The sequence below is a fragment of the Hemiscyllium ocellatum genome, chromosome 1, assembly GCF_020745735.1.
Source record: "Hemiscyllium ocellatum isolate sHemOce1 chromosome 1, sHemOce1.pat.X.cur, whole genome shotgun sequence".
In the NCBI taxonomy this organism is placed as follows: Eukaryota; Metazoa; Chordata; class Chondrichthyes; order Orectolobiformes; family Hemiscylliidae; genus Hemiscyllium; species Hemiscyllium ocellatum.
The window spans coordinates 45,643,262-45,669,078 of NC_083401.1; the positions used below are offsets into that span (position 1 = coordinate 45,643,262).

General features: G+C 39.5%; 1 protein-coding gene across 7 annotated transcripts in view; it reads right to left on the minus strand.

Moving 5' to 3' along the window:
- Nucleotides 1–25,817, minus strand: part of tcf4 (transcription factor 4) — a 606,468-nt gene that overhangs the window by 452,883 nt on the left and 127,768 nt on the right. For all 7 annotated transcript variants that reach the window (XM_060851162.1, XM_060851233.1, XM_060851285.1 and 4 more), the window contains one exon: nucleotides 557–618. In XM_060851162.1, coding sequence (XP_060707145.1) covers nucleotides 557–618 — 62 coding nt within the window. The remainder of the gene's footprint in view (nucleotides 1–556; nucleotides 619–25,817) is intronic.

A 25,817-nucleotide genomic window follows, 5' to 3' on the forward strand; every position in this document is an offset into this window, starting at 1 on the left:
AATGCCTTTTAAATGTTGTAATTGGACCAGCCTCCACCACTTCCTCTGGAAGCCATTCCATACACGTACCACCTTCTGTGTGAAAAAGTTACCCCTTCGGCCCCTTTTATATCTTTCCCTTCTCACCCTAAACCTATGCCCTCTAGCTCTGGTCCCACCCCCGCACCTTACTAGTTTAAATCCTCCCAAGCAGCTCTAGAAAATCTCCCTGCCTGTATATTAGACCCCTTCCAATTTAGGTGCAAACTGTCCTTCTTGTACAGGTCACTTCTGCCCCAAAAGAGATTCCAATGGTCCAAAAAATGTGATTCTTTCTCCCATACGGAATAGCACTCCTTATGAAATATGCATGCTTAGGGGCAAAGGTATGCATAAAAAGAACACCAATTTCACAACATCGTACAATAGATTTTTGATTATCACCATCTTCAGTCATGTGTTTCAATTTTAAGTTTTATCGCCATAATGATTCTTCAAAATAAAAATGACATTTCAATAACAGTAAGTTGCACACAAATTAGCATAGATTGTAAAATTATAGTCAACTGTTACTTACCCTGGATGGACTAGGCTGATCTCCTGCTCCCCAGGATCCAGAGTTTGTTCTGTCTTCCAGATCTAAGCACAAATGAAACAAATGAGCCTGTTATCAGCCTGGATTGTAATCAATGTAGATATCCCCCAAAAGCTTTCTTTACATAACCACTAATTAATGCCCAATTTTATAGTTCAGGTATTTGTGAATAGAAAAGTTTATTTCGGTCAAATCTACGAGGCCACTGATTATCTTCAAACTGTTTTGTTTTTCAACTCACTTTGATGCATAGCTTTCTATTTAATAGATGGCAATTAATTAACAAAAATGAAATCGCTGCATGTTTGTTTAGCAAAGACTGTTGATCTCTACTTCAACTTTTCAAACTAAACACCAAGAAGGAATGCTGTTGCAAGTGCGCCATACACAAATCCCAGTTTGATCCATAGTCTATCACATGGGGCCATGTAAGTTTGCTTTGTGGCCCAGCCCGGTAAGGAAAGAATGCTGGTCAGAAATCCAGGTACCAAATGTTTGAAAACTAAGTGATGTGATAAGTCAGACTCAGCTGTAATGTATGACTGAATAACCTGCCAATCCTGTAAAAATTCAAAATGAATTCACGACCACTTGAACAACCTACCATAGTAACTCACAAGCAAACAAGCAACAAAAATGAAAAACATCGACAAAACAAGTTAATGACAAAAAGCACGTGCATAAATGCAGGGTACTGTCAAACAGATTACACACTGGCAGTGAATATTTCTAGTAATTAATTGATCTACCCATATATAGCACTCAAAACAAGGGACATAGTAAGTGAAAATTGTTAAAAAGGGAGGAAAATTCATTTCAAATTATCACTGGCAAAAAAGTAGCAAACTGCTAGCCAGCAACAACAGAACAGGGATCTAGCATGAAAAAAAACTTGCACTTATAAAGCATGTCATCATCAAGCTGTCACAAAGCACTTCAAAACAAAATGATTGTTGCACAGAACAATCCCTCTGTGTTCTCTCGACAGAGCAAGCCTGAGCTGCTGACCGCTTTTTCCATTGTCACATTTTAATTCAAATTTCCAACATTTGCAATATTTTTGTTTTCTTTTCACTCCATGACTTTGTTCGTTGAGAGTTTAATCTTGATCAACTTCCGAGTAGACTTGTGTGGGAGCATCTTATGACAAGGTTTCCTATCTCATCAGCCAGCAGTGAACACATCTGCACTAATGCCCATTGGCTTACAGCTACTTTACTATCTAAGGAGCCTTAAATTGTCTGGAAGTGGGATTTCCAAACCTCATCCAGAAGTATCCCATCTCTCTATAATGTTTCATGCAGCAAATAATGCCCGAATGTTGTGTTGCCTACTTGATACCAAAGTTAAGGGCATCTCTTCAGGGCTAGAGAGGAACTTGGAGTGGGACAGGAAGGATTCAGTTGTCATTGTCCACATGGTTACCATGCAACAAGAAGCTTGTTCAAGGATTACGAGCAGCCCAAGGCTAAATTCAAAAGCGGAACTACAAAGGTAATAAACTCCAGATTGCCAACTTGAACGTAGCTCATTTGGTTAAGGGTAAAGACAACTGGAGAGGAATGTGCATAACCCAAAGATTTGCCTGGGAGAAATTGATTCTAATTCATGTGGCACAGGAACTAGCATTGGGGAGAAAGAAAACCGTTCCTTAGGGTCGGATTTCATTTGAACCACGCTGAGAGATCCAAATGCTGTCAGGAAATAAACTGTAGGATTTTGATTCAACAACACCAAGGTACTTCCAAATCAGGATGCTGAGTGGCTTGCAGGTGATGGTGTTCCTCGGTCTTAGAGATGGAAGTGGTCGTTCCTTTGGAGTGTGCTGTGTAAGAAGCATTGCAAATTCCTGCAATGCCTCATGTAGATATTCAGTAGTAGTGGTGTGAATTGTCAATAGTGGAGGGAATGGATGCATTACTAATCAAGTGGCCTGTCCTGGATGGTGTCAAGTTTCTCGAGTGCTGTCAGAATTGTACTCATCCAGGCCAGTGGGCAGTATTGCATCACACTCCTTACTTTTGCCTTGTAGATTGTGGACAGGCCTTGAGAGTCAGGAGGGAAATTACTGACTGCAAGATTCCTAGTCTCTGACCTACATTTGCAGCCGGAATATTTATGTGAAAAGTCAGGTTCAGTTTCTGGTCAATGGCAAGCCCCAGAATGTTGGCGGGGGGGTATTAAATAATGGTGACAGCACTGAATGCTAACAGGTGATGGTTAGGTTATTTCTTATTGGAGATGATGATTGCCTGGCATTTGTGGAGCACAAAATGTTACGTGCCACTTTTCAGCCCAAGCCTGGATATGGTCCACATTTCCAGGTCATGCATTCCATTTTTTTTAAAAAACATTGGCAACACGGAGAAGGATTTATTCCCCTCTATTCAGCATTGCTTCTTTAGCATATCATTTTAAATCTGTCTTCTTGTCTTTGTTCTTTACAGAAAGATGTACAGCTTCACCCTATCTATCTATTCAGCCTGTTCGTAAGCCTGAAAACCTCTAGAAATAATCCCATGTCAGTCTTCTTCATGAGCTACTTATTTAAACTGCTGCGGTCCTTAGTGTGCAGCAACAGTTACAATGCTGTTAGGAATGAGTCCTAGGATTATAACAATGACAAGTAAGAAAAGCTGATAAGGATTTGCCATTGTCAATACCGGTCAGTCCAACTAGTACCATTCCTGTACTTAGACTTTGTTGCAGTCAAGCGTGGCCATTTCAGTGACAACTATAAAGAGCAAACACATTGCTATGGGACTATATGCATGTGTGTGTGTTTATATATTTTTAAAAAATATATATTATTGACCAATTCAGACCAGGCAAGATTGGCAGATGATTTACTTCCTTGAAAAAAAATACAAGGGACCAGATGATCTTTGGAAATTTATACTGGAAAAGAGAAACAAAAAAATCACAAGACTCTCTGAAATTACCACCACCCTGCTGTTTCCAAAGAGGCTTCGTAAGCATGATGGCCCCTCTCTGTGCTGTACAATTGTATGGGTTATAATTCTTAGACCATGAGAGGAAAAGGAAAAATGTAAAATTGTAATATAACAGTGGGACAATAGAAAAGGCATATTCTTTATGAAAAAGCTCCTTCCAAAATGCTGCAATGCCTACATTTCATAGAAACATTTCAGTCATTTATTTTCCAACAATGAAATATTGTTGAGCTTATTATTCTTACTGTTGCAGAAAAAGAATCAATTAACAATTTTCAGGAACATAGCTGCACCATACAGTATAAGATCAACTCATTCTTGTTCAAGTCAAAAGGCCGTAGGCTTAAGCAACACTCCAGCAATCAAGAACATAATCTAAGTTGACATATGACTATGAGCTAGGAGAAAGTGAGGACTGCAGATGCTGGAGATCAGAGCTGAAAATGTGTTGCTGGAAAAGCGCAGGAGATCAGGCAGCATCCAAGGAGCAGGAGAGTCGACATTTCGGGTGTGAGCCCTTTTTCAGGAATGAGGAAAGTTTTCTTCATTCCTGAAGAAGGGCTCATGCCCGAAACGTCGACTCTCCTGCTCCTTGGATGCTGTATGACTGAGCCGTAATGCATAGTGCCATATTTTGGCTAGGACTTCAACACCAAGTGTCTTCTATGTTCAAGATTAGATAATGAAGGTTCCACGGTACTCTTCAAAGTTAAGTTGTGATTTTTTTAGTGTTCTAAACACTGCCAACAATCAATGCCAACAGAAACAGATTAACCAGTCATTTATTTATTGTTATTTGTTAGACTTTGGTACAGTCAAATTGTCTGCAATAATAATGTAACCATATAAACATATCAAAAGTAGTTCAATACAAGGCATATCAGGACATTCTAAGAACATGCATAGGTAGTTCAGAGCTACACCTGAATAAATTCAGTTCAATTACTCCAATTATTGGTGTGAATTTAATGTAAAGAGCATATGATCATAATCTAAATTGACATTAAATTGTACTATAGTACAGTACACTATAGAGAGATGCTTTGAATCAGTCATTAAACCAAAATTGATGCGACTGTTCTGGTGGTTCTTGGCAAAATCAGAAAAGGGCAGCATGTTCCTTTGTTAGGCAGCCAACTTTATTCTCTCAACTGATATCATTATTTTCATTTATCTTGCTGCTGCTTTACTCTCTGTTGCTGTGCAAGATAGTTTCTATTTTTGTCTAGGATTGCAACTCAAAGTAATCCATCATATGGCACAGAAACGTAAAGCACGGGAAAGATACCATACAGTCCATCAAGACCATACATGTGAAGTGACTTCTATATATTTAATTAAAACTCATGAATCAGAAATATCGACCAACTTCTATTACTTAGTCAGAGGTAGTGAGTAACAGATCCAATGTTCTACAAAATTAGTTCAAGAAACAGTCATGAATTCACTGCTGCATCATAGCATGAAAGACATAGCTGACCAGTTCACTACCAGTTTCAGCCAGTACTGCCAAGTGAATAATCCTTAGCAGCACTCTGCCTAAGGTCACGAATGTTCATCTTCAAGTCAATTTGGAGTCACTTTTCATGACACCAGCATAAGGATGGGTGCAGTACTTGACACAGTAAAGACTATATATAAATCCCCAAAATATCTGGATGCTATGCAGAAGATTTGTGTTGCATAAATAGTTGCGCCCTCTGCTAAACTTATCAAGTATAGCTACTATCCTGGACAGAGAAGATGTTGGGAAGATGCTTCCAATTGGTAGGAGAGATGAAGACCTGAGGACACCGCTTTAGAGTAAAAGGGAAGAACTTTAAGCTAGCGTAGTGAATCTATGGAATTCACTGCCACAAAAGGCTGTGGGGGCCCGGTCATTGAGTATATATAAGACTGAGATAGATAGGTTTTTGATTGTCAAGAGGATCAATGGTTTCAGGGAAAAGGCAGGAGAATGGGGATGAGAAACTTATCAGCCATGATTGAACGGCAGAGCAGACTTAATGGGCTGAATGGCTTAATTTCTGCTCCTGTCTTACGATCTTATGGCACCTCCTTGGTAATGTAGGGAAATACCCAGGCATATCTTGCCCACAAAAAGCATAACATAGCCAATCCTCCAAAGACCGCTTCAAGTACCTTTAAAACATCAAAGCAACAGAAGAATTTATCAATGGTGCTATGAAATGAAATTTAATGACCAATAACCTGTCTATCAACAAACAAACTGCATTCAACCTGAGCCATTCAACTCCGGACCTCATTTGAACCTTAGTGAAGGGATTTTCTTGAGGAAAGGTTGAGTACATTGGGCTTGTACTCACTGGAGTTGAGAAGAATGAGAGGTGACCAAACTAAAACATACACGATTATTGCAGCACTTGGTAGGGTATTTGCTGGAGGTTGTTTCCCCTTATGAGTATCTAGGACCAGACAGCACAATCTCAGAAGAAGGGGTCACCCATTTTAGACAGGAATGAGGAGCTTTTTTTTTCCTCAGAGGCTGCAGACCACAGAATTCTCGATTGCAGATGGCCAGTGAGACTGCCTTGTTAAGTATATTCAAGACTAGATAGCCTGAATTTTAATCATTAAATAAAATCAGTGAGTATAAGAATAAGGTGGGAAAGTGGAGTTGAAAATGATCATATTGGCCATGATCTCTCTGACTCACACAGCAAACCTTATGGGTTGAAAGACCTTCTTCTGATTCTACATCACATGGTCACAAGAGCTAATTTCCAGCAATGAGGGGGTGAATGACTCAACCTTGATAGCAACACTTGACAGCATGTGCAGCCAAGGTATCCAAATAGAGCTGAAATCACGCGAGGAAATGGGGAAACACCAGCTTCAGTTTTGGCGGAGGAACATTGTTTTCGTAACTGAAAGACATGTTTGCAGAGTTCCTGAGGGAAGCCTCCAAAACTTAACCATCTTGAGATACTTCTCTGTTGTAAAAATGTGGGACATTTGCTGATGTTTTCAAAGTGCTTAGCTCCATTCACAATTTGAGTAACATTGATAACATAGGAATTCATTCAATTTTTCTACTTTTAATGTCTCAGCTAACCTCAATTAACTGACATTTAATATTCAGACACTTCTAAACAATTTTACACCTTGCACAGCACTATTCATGTTACACACAATAGAAGTCTGAATATAGAAGAACATATTGTGAACATGATTAGGGATCTTTATTTGTGACAAATTTGTCACATCCAGCCCCTCTGCCTGTGAATCTAACAATTTAAACTTCCAAAAATTCTTGGGATCTCATTTACTATAGAGTATATTTTTTTCAAAATACTGCAGATTAAAAACATCTCGTGTTAACAGAAAATGTGAGGCACAGAGCAAGTCAGATAGCATCTGAAACACAGGTTAATGTTTTAGTTGAACCTTTCAATAGACAATGCAAACAGGGATTGACTACACACATTAAAATACATGCCTCTGGGGTAATTACCCTGCAACGTATTTACTTTTCTCTTTTCATTATGACCACAAAAGAATGTCAGTCAGGAAGAACCCTTTATGAGAGTTTAACTCTCTAAAGGGTCGACCCAAAATTTAGTCAAATGCTGCCTAATTCACCTGCTAGCTCGCTATGTGCTCATAGTATTCATACTTTCTTTTCTCAAAATAATTCATAATCTCTTTATATTGAGCTACATGTCTTCAGATTAAATTCCACAGTATTTTAGTAACAGTTGACAAAAGCTGTGCAAAACTGGAAAACGTTCAAATATTGTTTTAAATGCAGGCAATTTTGTCAGTTTGTTGCACTCTTGGTTGGAAATTTAGGTTACTTATAATCATGACAACATTTTTGATCTTAGAGTTGAACTTCACAATGTTAGGTCAGGATGACCATATGTACATTCATTCAAAATGCCATGTGCACACTGCCAGAGCTTCATCAAACACCAGGTTATAGTCCACGAGGATTATTTGAAATCACAAGCTTTTACAGCATAGCCCCTTTGTCAGGTGACATGAGAGGAAAGCACACAGAACACTGAATTTCTGGCCAGACAGATCAAAAGATTATACAAATGGGGTGAGTAGAGTGTGAAATAAATAAAGGCTCTGCAGGTGACAAAGAATGTTTGACAGCGTGAGTCAAGTGTCAATAGCTGAATAACATCGGAAGGGACGGCCTATAATCTGATTAAACCAGGCTGAGAGATACTACACAAAAAATTAAAAATAAGGTGGTGCTGGAGACAAACCAAATGGCTGGAATAACATGGAACAAAAACAGAAGATGCTGGAAAAGCCTAGCAGTCTGGCAGCATCTGTGAAGAAAAACCAGAAGTAATGTTTTGGGCCCAGTGACCCTTCCTCTGGTCTCTGGGGAAATGAGGAAGCTGGATCATTTCAGAGAACATCTCTGGGACACCCGTACCCACTGCCCCATGGCTGAACACTTCAACTCCCCCTACACTCAGGCAAGGACATACAGATCCTGGGCCTCCACCATCGCCAAACACCAAGAGCAATAACACCTCATATTCCACCTTGAGACCCTGCAACCACATAGGATAAACGTGGGTTTCAACAGCTTCCTCATTTCCTTTCCCCCAATATTATCCCAGTCTCAAGCCTCCAACTCGGGACCGTCCTCCGGACCTATCCATCTCTCCCTCCTTCTCCCTCACCTTCATCCACCTACTGCTTTTTCAGCTACCTTCCCCCCACCCCACAACCTCTCATTTATCTCCCAGCCCCCAGACCTCATTCCTGATGAAGGGCTTATGCCTGAAACGTCCATTCTCCTGCTCCTCGAATGCGGTCTCACCTGCTGTGCTTTCCCAGCAACACATTCTCAGCCCCCAAAGCATTTGCCAAGGTTTATGGATTAGTCATTCAATGACATGACTACTACACTCTGCAATTTTCTCTCAATTTTTTTTGTTATATTGACTACATTTTTACAGTTTTCTTGTATTGCGTACTTCAGAATTAATTCTCTTTTTATTCACTCCCTATTCCAGAAATCCTAATTATTACAACTAACGCCTCTGCCATCACCCACTCTCGTATAAGGACCGAGTTTTTTTTGATTAAAAACTGTCCTTATATGCTCCTAAACTCAGAACCCTATGTAACTTTTATTTTCACTCCTACTCTAACATTTATGATGTACTTGTTATTTCTTGGCTGTGGGCTATTTGTAAGTTCAGGTTCAATGAGCCTGATGGGCTATTCTCATTCCTACTTTCTTGAATCCAATGTAAATGTTTGGTCAACTTGCTGACAATTTGCAACTGCACTTCACCGAGGCCAAATTTGTAAAACGTTACCAACGTTTTTCATTACATATGTTTACATACATTTTTTTCATACATATTTGTGTGGTGGAAAATGATCAGAAGCAACAAAGTTCTTGAACTGGAGGATTGTAGACCACCTCTAAGAAACGCATGCTAGATAATAAAACTAAAAGACTTGCGGCACACCACTGGTCATCAAGCTCTTGCACCATGCACTGTGCGGACTTTTGCCAACCCTAACATCCATAAAAGTGTTCACCAAAACAAGTGTTCATGATGCTGAGTGCACGAGCTATTAGACAGTACAAGTGAAATGCCATCATATGTCACAGATTGAAGAAAAAGAACTGGCGTCTCTCAAGAAAACGTAGTTAAATTTTAAAAATGTCAAATGATATCAGGATTCTTTATCGGGTTAATACATTAAAATGGATGATTGTAAATTTAAAAAATAAGCAGTGGATCAACTTGTCAGTATAAACCTCATTTCTCACTGTATCTTTCAGTTTGTATTAGCGATGGACACAATGGTGGTCTCTTATGGTATAAAGTGTGTTAATGGAAGTACTAATGTTAATGTTCAATTTATGCAACAAAGCAGCCTTCCAAAACACATAATAACTTCCCTTAATATAAGAGGTGAACATTAAAAGTCTTAAGACAATTCCTAAGTAGAAAAGTTGCTTTAATTCATTAAACCAACATCAAGGTTTAAATAAATAGTGACTACACTTCAGTTGGGGCACTGTGCAAAGTTTCAGCTGTGCTATTAATGAATGGTGGCACGAAACCTGCTACAACTATAGGATTGTAAGGACTCTGAAACTTTTGTAATGTTTGTATGAAACTCCTCTGTACATTAACCATTTTATGTAAATAGACTAACAAACGTGACAAAATAAATCAAACTTCATACCAATGTAAACAATTCAGATTAAATTTTACTTCAAATTTACTTAAGCAAAACCACTGCATTTTTTTTTGCAAAAGCTCTAACACAGTCTGAGTATTTCAAATGCACCTTTTGTAAGTTTGGAAAATTCACCACTTACCAGAGATAAACTGAGATTTGCTGCCCAACGCCTCTAGTTTAGTCAAATAAATTAAAGTACATTAAAACTGAAAATTTAGTCTGATTTTAAGAGCACATTGTTTCTGATTTTTTTTGAAGGGGGTAAGAAAAGTCAGATGATTGTGCCGAGACATGCAGGAGGAAAACTAGTGCCCCATTCTTTTTCACACTCAACTCTTCTTGTTAAAAGTCATGATTTGGAGATGCCGGCCTTGGACTGGGGTGTACAAAATTAAAAATCACACAACACCAGGTTGTTGTGTGATTGTTAACTTCTTGTTAAAAAACTTTTCATGTTGAGGATGGCGTCAAACTAAAGTGATTTCGCCCTTATCACATTATCAGATAAGCTGACACTTGCTCTTTAAGCTCATTTCAAAAACCTTGGTGAGATACCAAAGAGCTGCCAGCACACACGGAATGATACATCTTCACAGGAGGAAGGAGGAGAGCAACAAAGGGGAGATAGTGCTCTGCATGTGAATATGTCTATTAAGGATGAGAGAAGAAAAATGTATTATCATCATTGGTATTTCAGAACACAAGGAACAGCAAGCATGAAGATCGCACTTTGAAATGAGAAAAGATGAAAAGTAACCACAGCACAATCATTACAAATCAAACAGATCTAACAGGTTATAGATTGAGTTGGAACTATTGTAACAAAATCTTATATTTCACAACCTAATCAAGAACGAAGTTTTGCAAAGGAACTCAAAATTATCATATATACTTATATATACTTAATAAAATCGACAGCACTGTAAATCTCCATCATAGCATTTATGCAAAAAGGTGAAAATGCATCACATAAACAGTGTGCTCTGGTGTATGTCAGCGTTGTTTAATTGGGTTAAGTTGATAGTCATGGTTATTTGTTCCATTATAATTATATTTAACAAGGTTGACATAAAACTGCAATGCACATTAGCAGAGTAACAGACGCAGTTGCTAAGATGTTGTATGTTGACGAGTACAGAATTTCCAGGTCTAATAGGAGATGATTTCAGAATATGAATGACTAGTGTGTCCATTCTTGACACTTGAGTAAAATACAATTTATGCAAGTGTATCCAGTAATCACAATTTAAAGACAAGGCCGATGCTTAAATAAAGCAAAATAAGAGAACATGTTTAATCACATAAAACCATAAGGAAGACTTACATTCTTAAAAGGTAAAAATCACACAACACCAGATTATATTCCAACAGGTTTATTTGGAAGCACTAGCTTTCGGAGCGGCTCCTTCATCAGGTGGTTGTGCAGTAGAAGATCATGATCACAGAATTTATAGTCAAAGGAGTCCAGTTTCATGGAGATGTGATACATTCAACAATTTTAGATTAAGTCTTCATCTTTAATTGAAGATTTCATCTAAAATGGTTTCATATATCACATCTCCGTGACACTAGACTCCTTTGGCTATAAATTCTGTAAGCATGATCTTATACTCCACCACCACCTGATGAAGGAATGGCACACTGAAAGCTAGTACTTGTAAATAAACCTATTGGACTATAACCTGGTGCTGTGTGATTTTTAAACTTTGTCCACCCCAGTCCAACACTGGCACCTCCAAATCATTCTTATAAGACCATTATTTCTCATAAATGATGCCTATGAAAGAGCCACAAGGCAACTGATTCCAAAAAGGTAAAAAGGAACAGTTAATTTTAACTGTGGCATTATAAAGCCAGTTAAAATACAAAAGAAGTGTCATAAACCTGAAAATGTCACAACAGGTCATTTTGTTTCATCAGATATCACAACATTGGAAAAAGGTTATTAAATTTAGTGCTCATGGATCTATTCTGGGACCAGGTCTGCTCTCACCTCAATGCAAATTCACAGCTTGTATTGAACTACCTAATCATCTGGAAGAGTGCTAATGTCTCAAATTGTGGAAGCTAATTTAGTAATAACTTATCTGCTTTCTTCCCCCTTTAGCATGCGAGTTCCTTCAATACAATATTCCCCGTCCTCTGGAATCCTAGCAGTAATCATCTTCCCATCCTTCACAACCCTGCCCAAACACAATACATATTAACAACATTGATTTACTTCCCAACCTCGTTCCCTCTTCTCATGAAACTGCACCACTTCACAGCCAGTGAAGCAGCATTGCTGTTTTGAACAGCAATGTAGATATCAGGAAATATTTATTTGTTAAGGATAATGCACAGCCAAAATGGATGGTCATGGGCCAAATTAATTTCATACATGCCAGGATACCAGGATTATTAAAGAACTACTTTATTTCAATGGGAAGTTGGCAGAGTTGGTATTATGAAAGGAGAAGATCAAATACTAAATTTTCATTGAATGACTTTGGTTCAGAAACTCAAAATTAAACTGGCAAATTTTAAACAGCGAAATACACACAGAGCTAGACAGGAGAAAAAGGTCAAAAATGAGATAGGACGTCATTTTATCAAATAGTGGGGCAGGCTGAAGGGGCTGAATGGCCTACTCCCGCTTCTTACTTGGGGAAAGGGGATATGATAGTGCAGCAGTGGACTAGAAATCCAGCAGCCCATGTTACACTATAGTCCAGTTAGACTGACATTGATCATGGGGAAGTTTATAGAGTCATAGAGTCCAACAGCACAACGACAGGCCCTTTGGCCCAAACTGGCCCATGCCAACCAAACTATCCATCCACATTTCCCTGCACTTGGCCAATATCCTTCTAAACTTTTCCTATCCATGTATTTGTCCAAATGCCTTTTAAATGCTGTTCATGTACCCGCCTCAACCACTTCCTCTGGCAGCTTATTCCATATGCGTACCACCCTGTGTGAGAAAAGGTTACCCCTCAGGTTACCATTTATTCTTTCCTCTCTTAACTTAAACTGATGCCCTCTAGTCCTCGATTCCCCAACCCTGGGGAAAAGACTGAGTGCATTCATCCTATCCATGATCTTAAACATTTGTGCAAGAAGGTGTTAGAAGAGGTTATAGCTAGGCACTTGGAAAAACCCAAGGTCATTACAAAGAGTCAGAATGGTTTCATCAAAGGTAAATCACGTTTAATAAATTTATTGGACTTGAAGGAATAACATGTTCTATGAATAAAGGCCAGACTGCACACTTATACTACTGCAACTAGATTTCCAAAAGGCATTTGACAAGGTATCACAAAAAAGGTTATTGAAAAAAATAAAACCCCAGTGTTATAGGAGGTAACATTAGCATGTATAGAATATTGGCTGTCCAGCTGAAAACAGAGTGAATGCATGTATAAATGACAGCAGAGTGGAAAGAAGCATGGTAGCTAAATTTGAAAATTACACAAATTTCTTTACTCAGCGGGTTGAGTGTTCATGGAATGCCCTGCCAGTAGCAGTGGTGGACTCTCCCTCTTTATGGTCATTTAAGCAGGCATTGGATAAGCATATGGAGGTTATTGGGCTAGTGTAGGTTAGGTAGGCTTCGGTTGGCGCAACATCAAGGGCCGAAGGGCCTGTACTGCGCTGTATTTTTCTATGTTCTAAATAGGGCAGTATGTTGCAAGGTGGTAAAAGGAGTTTGCAGACTGAAATAGATAGGTTGATAAATGAGTGGACAAAAATCTGTCAAATGGAATGCAAAATGGAAACATGTCAAATTGTTGGAGGAAAAAAAGCCTATTATTTAAACAGAGAACAACTGTGAAATTCCAAGATACAGAGGGATCCAGGTATTGTTGTGCACAAATCACAAAAGGTTGGCACGCAGTTATATACAACTATGAAGACTAATTGGAAGCTATTCTTGATCACAAGTGATTTGATGTTCCTCTTGTGGAAGGATCAAGAACTATTTACAAATAAGGAGTCATTCCATCAAGATTGATAGAAAGGAGATTTTTTTTACACAGATAGAGACACTTTGGAACTTCCTCCCTCAAAAGACAATGGAAGCAGAGCATGAATATTTTTAAGGTAAAGGCAGATAGATTCCTGATAATCAAGGGTGATGAAGGCTTACTGGAGATAAGAAGAAATGGAGAATAATCAGATCAACAATGATTCGATCAAATGGCACAAAAGGGTCAAGAGACAGAGTGGCCTACTACCCTCCTAATGTATAGGTACGTTCATCTGAAAAAAATTATAAACCTTTTTACGATAATATCATTTTGAAGAATTCAAATTTACTTTCAGATTACCTGTACAAACTACTTCAAGTTGTACCATCTACAAGATACACCACAGAAATTCAACAAGGCTCCTCCAATAGCACCTTCCAAACCCACAACCACTTCCAACGAGAAGGAAAAGGACAGCAGGTTCATGGGAACACTACCAATCCTCTCACCACCTTGACTTGGAAATTCATCACCATTCCATTTACTGGGTCAAATCCTGGGATACGCTCTTTAGCAGCATTCTAAGTCAAGCAAAAGCATACAGACGACACCAGTTCAAGGAAGCCACTCACCACTGCCTTCTCCAGGGCAATTAGAGATGGCCAATAAATGTTGGCCAAGCCAGTCACACAGTGCCCAGCTACATTCATAATTTGTATCACAAAATTACTTCAGTGTATAGCTGTCAAGTTTAATTATTTTGAAGTTCCTTTTAGAATTTGAAGTTTCTACTTTTATAAAAAATATAACTTTGGAATTGAAGAACAAAGAACAAAAAAAATTTACAGCCCAGGAACAGGCCCTTCAGCCTTTCAAGTCTGAGCCGACTCAAACGTACTGAATAAAAAGAGCAACCAAATTAATCTTTGAAATATACAACGCTGCTTAGCTCCTTGCTGGCTGAATTCATAAGTTTAATACCAATTGAGATACTGACTAATATGCTAACAAAAAAATTGCAGGTTATGCAGAGAGATTTAACTCAATGGCCATGAATAACTAGCTTGTCAAATTGCTATTGCTAACTTCTAACTTCTACTTCTTTTCCAGTAATAATGCACCCTTTTTTTCCATAAGAAACTAAAAATTGTCATTTATTTAATACCTCTTTCAAAATCATGGAGTTCCCTAAGGACTTTGCAGTCAATGAAGCATTTTTGAAATATATTCATTCCTGCAATATAGGAAACGCAGCCAATTTGCACACAGCATAATCCCACAAACAACATGATAACACAGTGGCACAGTGGTTAGCACTGCTGCCTCAACAGCACCAGAAACCTGGGTTCAATTCCCGCCTCAAGCAACTGTCTGTGTCAAGTTTGCACATTCACCCAGTGTCTGCATGGGGTTTCTTCCAGGTGCTCCAGTTTCCTCCCACAGTCCAAGATTGCTCAGGTTAGGTGAACTGGCCATGCTAAATTGCCCGTAGTGTTCGGTGAAGGGGAATGGGTCTGGGTGGGTTGCTCTTCAGAGGGTCGGTGAGGACTTATTGCGTGAAGAGCCTGTTTCCACACTAAGTAATCTAATCTAGATAATTTGTTTATTTTTAAGAAAAGCTAAGGGATAAATACTGGTGTAGTACCAGAGTGAACTCACCAGCTCTTTTCAAAAATAGTACCATTGTACATTTAAAGCCCAGCCAAGAGGCCAGGATGGGAATATAGTACACTTTAGTTTTATTGTAATGCAGAACAATTAACGGTGCAGCATTCCCCATGGATAAGACAGGAACTTCAGTATAGTGTTTCAGTCTCCAAAGTGCTAACAGAACTGCAACACTGAAAAACATTTAATATAATCCAGCAGGGGTTCAGGGATGAGGAGGATATTTTAATAAAATGTAGAAACAGTATACAGAGGACTGGAACAGATAGAGTTAGAAATAATAAAGAATTTGGTAGGATCACAGAAAATAATTAGGTTGACCTGTGTACTCATGTGTGCATATGCTCACACTCACTCACATGTACGTGTTAACTCCTTGGGCTCTTTCTCATGTGCACCCACATGACTAAGCACGTGATGGTACATACACTTGCTTGCATGCATGTTCATGCATTCGTCTGTGCATAGAAGTGTAGGTCCTGGAGTGGTTCTGCAGCAGGAGATGCAATAGTATCTACATTCTATTGCAGCTACGTGGGTTGCAGGCACACACTGATCTCACTTCAGTACCCCCTACCTGGATCCAACAGGTTCCCAGGGGAGGATTAGCAACAGTCAAGCTCCCAGCAATTTCACAAGGAAACATCCAGAGATGCCCTGGTCTTTCACCTTCCCTCTGCCAGCTACTCCACTGCCTGCAAAAGCTGCAGCAGAGGAAAATACACCTAGACAAGGCACTGTTAGTTGCCTCCATGTCTAAAGCCTAACAGGACACCTATCATCTTCCAAATCACGAGGATGTACCAGTCAGCCCCAGCTTCAGATCTTGGAGCAGGACCCGGCAGCATGGAAAAGAAAACCTTGTGATGGCCATGTGACATGTTCACGCAATAGACTTCTGGAACAATATATTCACATGCACTGTTCAAACATCAGTCTAACTATACCAACAGAAGGTTATAGGAGGTGGAAGTTGTAGAACATCTTCCACTTTATTTACTCATAGGACACAGGTGTCGCCGACTGGCCAGCATGTATTACCAGTCCTGAGTTGCCCTTGAGAAAGTGATGGTGAGCAGCCATTTTGAACTGCTGCAGTCCATGTACTGTAGGTTGACCCACAAAGCCCTTAAGGAGATATTCCAGGAATTTCACCCAGTGACAGTGAAGGAATGGTGATATATTTTCAAGTACTATTGCCAGAATATTGTCAGGACCCAAAGCCTTGGCAGTATCACGGGCCTCCAACTATTTATTGTGTCACATGGAGTGAATCAAAGTGGCTAAAGACTAGTCTTTATGATGCTGGGAACCACTGGAGGAGGCAGAGATGAATCAGCCACTCAGCACATCTGGCTGAAGATTGCTGCGCATGCTTCAGCCTTATCTACTACATTGATCTGTTGGGCTCTTCCATCATTGAGGATGGGAATATCTGCTAAGCCTCCTCCTCCTCCAGTGTTCAATTGTCCACCACCATTCACGACTGAATGTGGCAGGATTGCAGAGCTTAGGTCTGATCCATTAATTATGGGAACGCTTAGCCCTGTCTATCACTTGCTGCTCAGGCTGTTTGGCACGTATGTCATCCTGTTTGGTGTCTTCACCAGGTTGACACCTTTTCTTTACAATTTACTATGTGCTACCCCTAGCATACTCTCTTGCACTCTCCACTGAAGCAGGGTGATCGCTTAGATTGACGGTAACAATTGAGTGGTGGATATCCAGGCCATGAGGTTGTAGATGTGGAGTACAATTCTGCTGCTGTTGATGGCCCACAGTGCCTCATGGATGCTCAATCTTGATTTACTGGGTTACTTCAGTTTAGCACAGTAATAATGCCATACTACACAAAGGCAGGAATTCGACTCCACAAGGACTGTGTGGTGATTACCATTACCGATACTGTCACATAGCTGGCAGATTGAGAAGGATGAGGGGTCAAGTATATTGGCCGAACATCACTAATCTGATACTAATTTCAAAACCACATTCCCACCTCCCATACCCCTGATAACCTTTCACTTCTTCCTTTTCAAATAGTCTATCTACTTCTGCCTTACAAATATTTGTAGACTTGACTGTTGGTGCATTTTGCAAGTGTTCCAAAATGTAACACCATTCAGGGGAAAGAAAGCCACTTTATATAAATGAGTGATCCTTCATTTTCAAAGAGTGGCGCCTTCTTCCAGATTCTCTCAGAAGAGGCAACATCTTTTCTACCTCCACTCTGTGTGCATCATGTATCCACAAGCATCAAAGGGAAAGCTCTAATGCATGACTGAGATTTTCAAAAGCCATTGTAGAAAATCTATGGCAATGGCCACATTACATGAATCTCTCTTATATATGTGGAAATGAATGGAGGCAACTAAAGGAAACATAGTCCTGTCACTTTATAAAGATTATTTTGCCAGAGAGTCCAGTTTAACAATGAAAGGGGAGTGGTCAGGTCTTCCAGTTCCCTTTTTTTAAAAGCTGTAACAGTCACAAGTACTGACAGTCCAGAGGAGCTGCAAGCTTCAGTAGAGAATTCCTCTAACTTTCCTCTGAAATCTCTCTCTGGAAGTTGCTCCCCACTGCCTGTAAGAATCTTTTTGAATTAACCTTTTTGCTCAGGGGTGTGTTTATGGGATATTACTGCATTGGAACAGTTAATTACTAGCAGTTGTTGTACCGGGTTGATTAAGCTTTCCAATAGTTAAGTTAATCTAAATTCTGCTTTCTTTCGTTTGTGTGTCAACTATACTGTTTAAACAAATTCTGTTTTGCTTAAAGCAGAGTGGTTTGACCAGCTGCATTACACTTTGAATATCCACTTCACATCTGCCACTAAAGAAAGAAAAAGTTAGGGTCTAGGCAATCTTTTCAAAATATTTTGAGGGGGTCTGGCCTGGTCCATGACAGTCCACAGCAGTATTACCGGTAAGGAATTTCCATCCTTGCAAGGCCACAGTAAAGACTTATTATGTTTTATAGCACAGCAGAGAAAGTGAAGGAAAGATGCTTTAAGAGTAGTCTCAGAATGCGTGCTGACAGAATAAATTTTAGCACAGTAAACTTTTAGTGCAACTTAGAAATATTTAACGCAAGGGCCTTTATAGTACAATCATGCAGGGATGGGTAGTCACAGCACATATCAATGTATTATTGATCTATGTTAGAGCAGTTTTACTGTCAAAGTTGGCGCAGGGCACGTTTGTGCATACACTTCATATTTTAGAGGTGATGAAAGCTGACAAATTCCTTTTCAAATCTCCCAATTCATGTTGGCTAAAAAAACAGTGGTATTACCTTAGCAAGAAGCAAGTGCACCCAACCCCCAAAATTACCTTACCACTCTCAGCCGCTCCCACCTCACTTCATCTTGAGTGAGAGGAAATATGTCTCATATGTAATCCTAGTGACAGCCTGCCACTGGCAATGGGTTAATGGAGTTAATGACATATGCAGACCTCAGATGGCATGAAATGCCAATGAGGCCACAATGTACTCTCACTCAGTAGTTGCTCAGATCGCAGTGCAGTTGCATGGTGACAGATATGTTGATATGCTGCTTAAGAACAACACAGTACAGGCCCTTCAGCCCTCGATGCTGCGCTGACCTGTGGAACCAATCTGAAGCCCATTTAACCTACACTATTCCATTCTCAACCATATGCCTAACCAATGCCCATTTAAATGCCCTTAAGGTTGGCTCTCAAAAAGTCTCAAGTGGGAACTGAAGGCAAAGCCGAGGCATTGAATAATTCCTGGAGTCCTGATGAAGAGAATGGTCTTTCGGTCAAATTCCAATCCTCTTCATTGAAAAAGTACTACTTTCTCTTTCCACAATGGTGTAGCTTTGAAATTGAAAGTGGCACAGACTTTAAGGCTGAATGGTCACATGCTGTGAAGCTCTATTATGCCCCAATACATAATGCCAGGGAATCAATGGTCAATACTCCTCATCATCTAAACTCACCAATAAAGATCAACTATCTGACAGTAGCATCTGTAGCATAGGCATGTCCCAGCATCATGTTGGTCCGTTCAGGGAAAGGAGAGGAACATGGGATGTAAAGTTGATAATGAAAGTAATTGAGATGATGCTAAGGATTCATACAAAATTGGGAGACAATTTCTTTTCATGTTTGGAGTGATCGGAACCAGGATGATCTGGTTGACTATGAGGTCATTGATTGGGGTCACTTCCTGAGCTAACCAAGCCAGGAAAGTCCTGGCCAACCAATATAACCAGGAAATGAGAATCGCTTTAGTTCAGCAATTGACTCCAAACTGGCTGGCCACAGCCACTGTACTGTGCTCAAGTAAATACCGACCTCTGTGCAGTCATTTCAATGATTTTTTTTCTCTCTGGAGATGGGATAAGTTCAGAGTATTGAGCCAAATAGTAATGTATGATGGAGCATGATCTCATTTTAGTTCACTGCGAATATTAAATTCTGTGACAAAGAACAAAGCTCAAATTTGTTAAAACAGTCAGCCATGCACAGGAGACCATTTAACTGCTCATTTATAGTTATTAAAAGACTAATGGTTATGCCAATAATCAATGTTTGGTCTTAATTCCATTTAACCAGCAATAGGTCAATTATCATGAAAAGGTGGAGGCCAGTGTTATCCGTGATATATTATGATATCCTCACTCAAGACAAATCAAAATGCTACGTGCAGGCCTGAGCAAAGCTCTTCAGGATAAATAAAGAGTTTCAGAGGGAAGTTAAAATTATGAAAAAAACAACATTGTGAAGTGAGGATTTAAAATAGAAATGGAACCTAATAAAGATTTCCGAAATCCAAGTTATTTTCACAATGTCGATTGTGGTAAGGATTGTGCTTCATTGCTTATCATTTATGACATGCAAGATTTCACACACAGTTACTGAGAAAAAAGACAATAGGATTAACTTTAGCGAACCTGCCTGGCAGGAAACCAATGGGATGAGATCAAGTATTCATTTTACATGTCGTTCGATTCTTATGTTCCAGCAAATTCAATACATTATAAACTCTCCCAGATTACCATTTGAAAAACAGCTAGCAAGGCATCTAAATGGAACAACAGAAATAGTACAAGGAAATAGGACTGGACAACTCCAAATGAAGATTTTGAACTGAATCCAGGCATCAAATGGCATCTTTGTGCTATGAATTCCACAACAATAGAAGTCCAGTATAATCACTGCAGATTTATGAATTTAAAAACAAAGAAATCTATGCTGTACACAAACTACATCATGCTAAAAATCATCCCTGAAATTCATGTTATAGAGTCATAGAGATGTACAGCATGGAAACAGACCCTTCGGTGTATTCCAAGATGGAGGAGGGGAAAAATTTCTGTCTGTAACGGCTGCTCCTTTTTTTTAGGGTGCTGGAGTGATTTCCTCAAATCCCAGGAGCAACAATTACTGTTTTATATGCTGTTACATTGTTTTGGAACTTTGGGGAAAAATAAGTTAAAACAACAGCAGTTTTAAAAGGGAGAAGAACAGCCACAGGAAGCACATGGTGAGGACAGTGCAGGAGAGAAAGGCGGTAGGGTGGGGTGGGAGGGGTGGAGGAGAGAGAGAACCTGCACAGTTACTGCAACATTTAAGAGGCATCTGGATGGCTGTATGAATAGGAAGGATTTGGAGGGATATGGGCCAGGTGCTGGCAGGTGGGATGAGATTGGGTTGGGATATCTGGTCAGCACTTCATATTTAATTTTCATATTCTTCAGTGAACAAAGTGTTGGATTTATCATTCTCAAAAAAGGTTCTTATTTTGCATTTCTATTAAGTTCCAAGAGAGAACTTGCGCAATTGAGTAAATATTTGGTATTTCATACAATTATATGCTTCATTAATAAAAATGGCATGTTTACTGCATGAACTGAGTAGTACTTGAAAGTGCAGAGTAAAATAGGGCAGGGTCAGCATAGCTTCATCAAGGGGAGATCAAGCCGAGCAAGTTTGTTAGAATACTTGGACGTATCAAGCAAGTGTGACAAAAAGAGAGAGCCAATGGACATTATCCATTTCAATTTCCAGATGCCTATGACAAGGTGCTGCACAGGAGGCCAGTAAATAAGACAAGAGCCTATTGTGTTAGGAGCAGGGTACTAGTGTGACTTGAGCATTGGCTGACTGGTACAAGACAGAATTGGGATAAAGGGATCATTTTCAAAATGACAGCCAGTACCAGTGGAATTCCCCAGGAATCAGTGTTGGGAATCACGACTCTTCACATTATATATTAATAACCTGGATGAAGGAACTGAGGGCATTGTTGCTAGGTTTACAGAAGACACAAAGATAGATGGGTAGGTCATGTTGAGGAAGTGGACAGGCTGCAGAAGGGCTTGGAGAAGCTTGCAGAGTCAGCTAAGTTAAGAAATACAATGTGGAAAAGTAGGTGTTTATGCACTTTGATAGGTGAACAGAGGCATAGACTATTTTCTAAACGAAAAAAGGTTTGGTAATTTGAGGTACAAAGGGACTTGGAAGTCCTATTACAAGATTCTTTCAGTTAGGAAGGCAAATGCAATGTTGGCATGCATTTCAACAGGGCTAGAATACAACAGCAGAGATGTACTGCTGAGTCTGTGCAAGGCTCAGGGTAAGATTGTATAATGTTTTTTTTAAGGAAAGGGCATGAGGCCTTGGAGGTGGTCCAGAGGAGATTTACAAGAATGCTTTTGGGGTGGTCACGTGAGGAACAGTTAAGGACTCTGGGTCTGTACCTCAATGGAGTTTTAAAGGATGAGGGATCTCTTATTGAAACTTACAAAATATGGAGGGGCCTGGATAGAATGGTTGTGGAGAAGGCGTTTCCACAAGTAGGAGAGACTAGGACCTCAGAACACAGCCTCAAGGTGAAAAGACAACCCTTTAGAACGAAGAGGAGGAAAAGGAATTTCTTCAGCTAGAGGGTGGTTAATCTGTGGAAAGATTTCTGCCCTCATTGCAGCAGAAAGCTATGGAGGCTCGGTCATTGAGTATCTGTAAGACAGAAAGGGATAGGTTCTCAATTGGTAAGGGGATCAAAGATTATAGGAAGAAGGTAAGGTTGAGAAACGTATCAGCCATGATCAAATGATGGAGAAGATTCAATGGGCCAAATGGTCTAATTCTGCTTCAATATCTTATGATCTTAACATACACCATAGTGCAGCCCAACATAGGATTAGGCCCTTCAGCCCACCATATTCTTGCCAATCATGATGCCATTCTAAAGCAATCCCACCTGCCTACATATGGTTCATATCCCTCCATTCCTCACTTATGTAAATGCCTCTTAAATGCTGCTAAGGTCTCTACTTTTACCATCTCCCCTTGCAGTGCATTCCAGGACCTACCACCCACTGTGTAAAAAAACTTGCTTCATAGCTTCTTTAAACCCACCTCCTCTCGCTTTAAAACTGTGTCCCTACTATTTGACATTTTCACCATGGGAAAAAGACTCGAGCTATCCACCCTATTCGTGCCTCTCATAATTTTATATATTTCAATCAGGTCACCCCTCAGCCTCCAAAGCTCTAATGAAAATACTCCAAGTTTTGTCCAATCTCACCTTATTGCTAATCCACTCTTATTTTCAGCAAAATCCTGATAAACCTCTTGTACCCTTCACAAGCCTGCATGTCCTTCCTATCATGTGGTGATCAGACTGCACACAACACTCCAAAAATGGTCTAACTAAAGCTTTATACAACTGAAACATCATTTCTATAATGTGGCCCTGACTGATAAAAGTATGCCATATGTCGTCCTTACCACTGTATCCACTGGTGTTGCCACTTTCAGGGAGCAATGGATCCCAAGATCCCTCTGTATATCAATGCTCCTTGAGGTGCTGCCATATATTGTATACTGTTCTCTTCTTTATGACCTCTCAAAATCACCTCACACTTGTCCAGATTAAACGTCACCTACCATTTTTCTGTCCAACTTTCCAATTGATCGATATCTTGCTGTATTCTTTGGCAACCTTCCTCATTACCCAAGTCCACCAATTTTCCGCAATAATACTATTCAGATCACCTACATTTTAATCCAAATCAGTTATAAAAATTATAAACAACAGAGGTACTAGCAGTGACCCTTGAGGAACAAGACTGGTCAGACCTTCAATCCAAAAAACATTCTTCCACAACTATCTTCTGTCTTCTATGACCAAGCCCATTTTGTATTCAACATACCAACTTACCATGAATCCCATATGACTTAACCTTCTGGACCAGCCTACCAGGAGGGCCCTTGTCAAGTGCTTCAGTAAAGTCCCTGAAGATAATATCCACTGCCCTACTTTCAATCACCTTTGTTACTTTCTCAGAAATCTAAATCAAATAAGAGACTAGACTTTCCATGCACAAAGCCATGCTGACTATCCCAAATAGGTTCCATTTTTCCCCAAATGCAAGTAAATCCCTGTCGCCAAGATCCTTCTCCAATAGTTTCCTTCCATTGATAAGGCTCACCAGACAATAACTTTCCTGAATTATCCCTGTTGCACTTCTTAACCAAAGGAATAACATTGTATTCTCTTAACCACAGATGATGTGCTGAAGCCAACGATCTCTTCCAAGGCCCCAGCAGGATCTGCATCGTGGTCAACTGCCTTTTTAAGAGTCAACATGTCAGATTTACCCTCAAACAGCTGCTCACAATTTTATTTCTCCAGTTGCTGCCTAATAGTTTGGTAATTAGCCTTTGCCCAATTTAGCACTTTCATCCAGAGATTAGTCTTATCCTTATTCATAACTGCCTTAAAATTTGTGGCATTATGATCACTGTTCCCAAAATGATCCCCCGCTGAAACATCAATCACCTGGCAAGGCTCATTCCCCAATACAAGGTTTAGTATGGCCCTTTCCCTAGTTGGGTTATCTACTATTGTTTCGAGAAACCCTCATAGATGTACCTAACAAACTCTGCTCCATCTAAACCACTGAAACTAAAGCAGCCCCATCAATGGTGGAAAAGTTAAAATTACTGACTCTTGTTTTTACATCTTGCCACGATCTGTTTACATACCTGATTGTCAACCTCCCATTGGCAACTGGGAGGCTTATAGTGTAACCCCATCACAGTAATTGTACCTTTCTTATTCTTCAGTCCTGCCCATATTGCCTCATGGACGAGCATTCCAAGATGTCAGTATTACTGTGACATTTTCCTTAATAAGTAATGCAATCCACAGTATTGCAAATACACAAAGTTGCCAATCTGACTCAACTCTTGCCGAAGTATATAAGGACATTCTCAGTGCAGTTACAGATAAATGCCCAAGCATTTCATGCAATATGACACTAAAATGTGCAAACGATGCTGGCACACATGTTGAGAATTGTAATATTTCACCTGATAAATACTTTTGAGGAAATTTTATCAAAGTGGCTTCCCAATAAGAACAAGTTCAAGGTGGGGCATAATGGCCAGCTTTCCACAAAAAGTATACTCACAAAGAACATTACCTCCTCAGGTCCAGGTTATTAGAAAGCACTGGCAAGCAAAAGCCTTCTTTTGCATCACTTAAGTACAACCCTTTTAGTAACAAACCAACTAATAATAAACATTTTGCAAAACACAAAAACAAATTAAAGTCAGGTTGACGCTTGTACTTTTCAGTTTTACAGCCAATCATACATGTTAAAATTACTGCATTAAACATCACTAGCTAAAATCTGTAGAGGAACCTGCCCCACTTCTATTCTAGTCTTCTAATTAGCTCAAGCCTGTTCATGGCAAAGGAAATAGCTATTAATACAATTACCTGTTAGCTTGAAGTTACAACACTTCCACAAAATATAGAATAAAAATGACCAGTAGAATGTTTTCAATCTAGGACCATGTGTTTGCGCAATTATAAGTGGCTCCCATTATTGGCATAATTCTTCAAAAACCAATCTATGCAGCAGTCCAAGACTGCCATCATTAAATTTGATTTTTGTGGTTAGTACATGCAGCAAAAAAGAACTCAAAGTAAAGTTAAACTGCTTAAGTCTATGAAAAAATAAATTTTAATTATTCTATTATTCACAAGTGCAGTATCAGAATAAATTTCCAACCACTAAAAATATAGATCATTCATGCAATTATCACTCTAATGATTTAGCAATTTCACTAAGTAGCTGAGAATTGCAGAGCCGCACGGCTGGAGGTTTAACTTAAATGACAATTTGTTTTTTCATCCATGGAATGAGCGCATCTCTAGCTAGGTCAACATTTATTGCCCATCCCTAATTGCCCAGAGGACAGTTAAGAATCAAGCATGCTGCTGTGGATCTGGAGTCACATATAGGCCAGACCAGGTAAGAATGGCAGTTTCACTCCCTAAAGTACATGAATGAACCAGATTGATTTTTCCAAAAACCGAGAATGATTTTCACGTTCATCATTAGAATATTAAATCCAGATTTTTATTGAATTCAAATTTGACCATCTGCCATGACAGGATTTGAACATTATCTGGGTCTCTGGATTA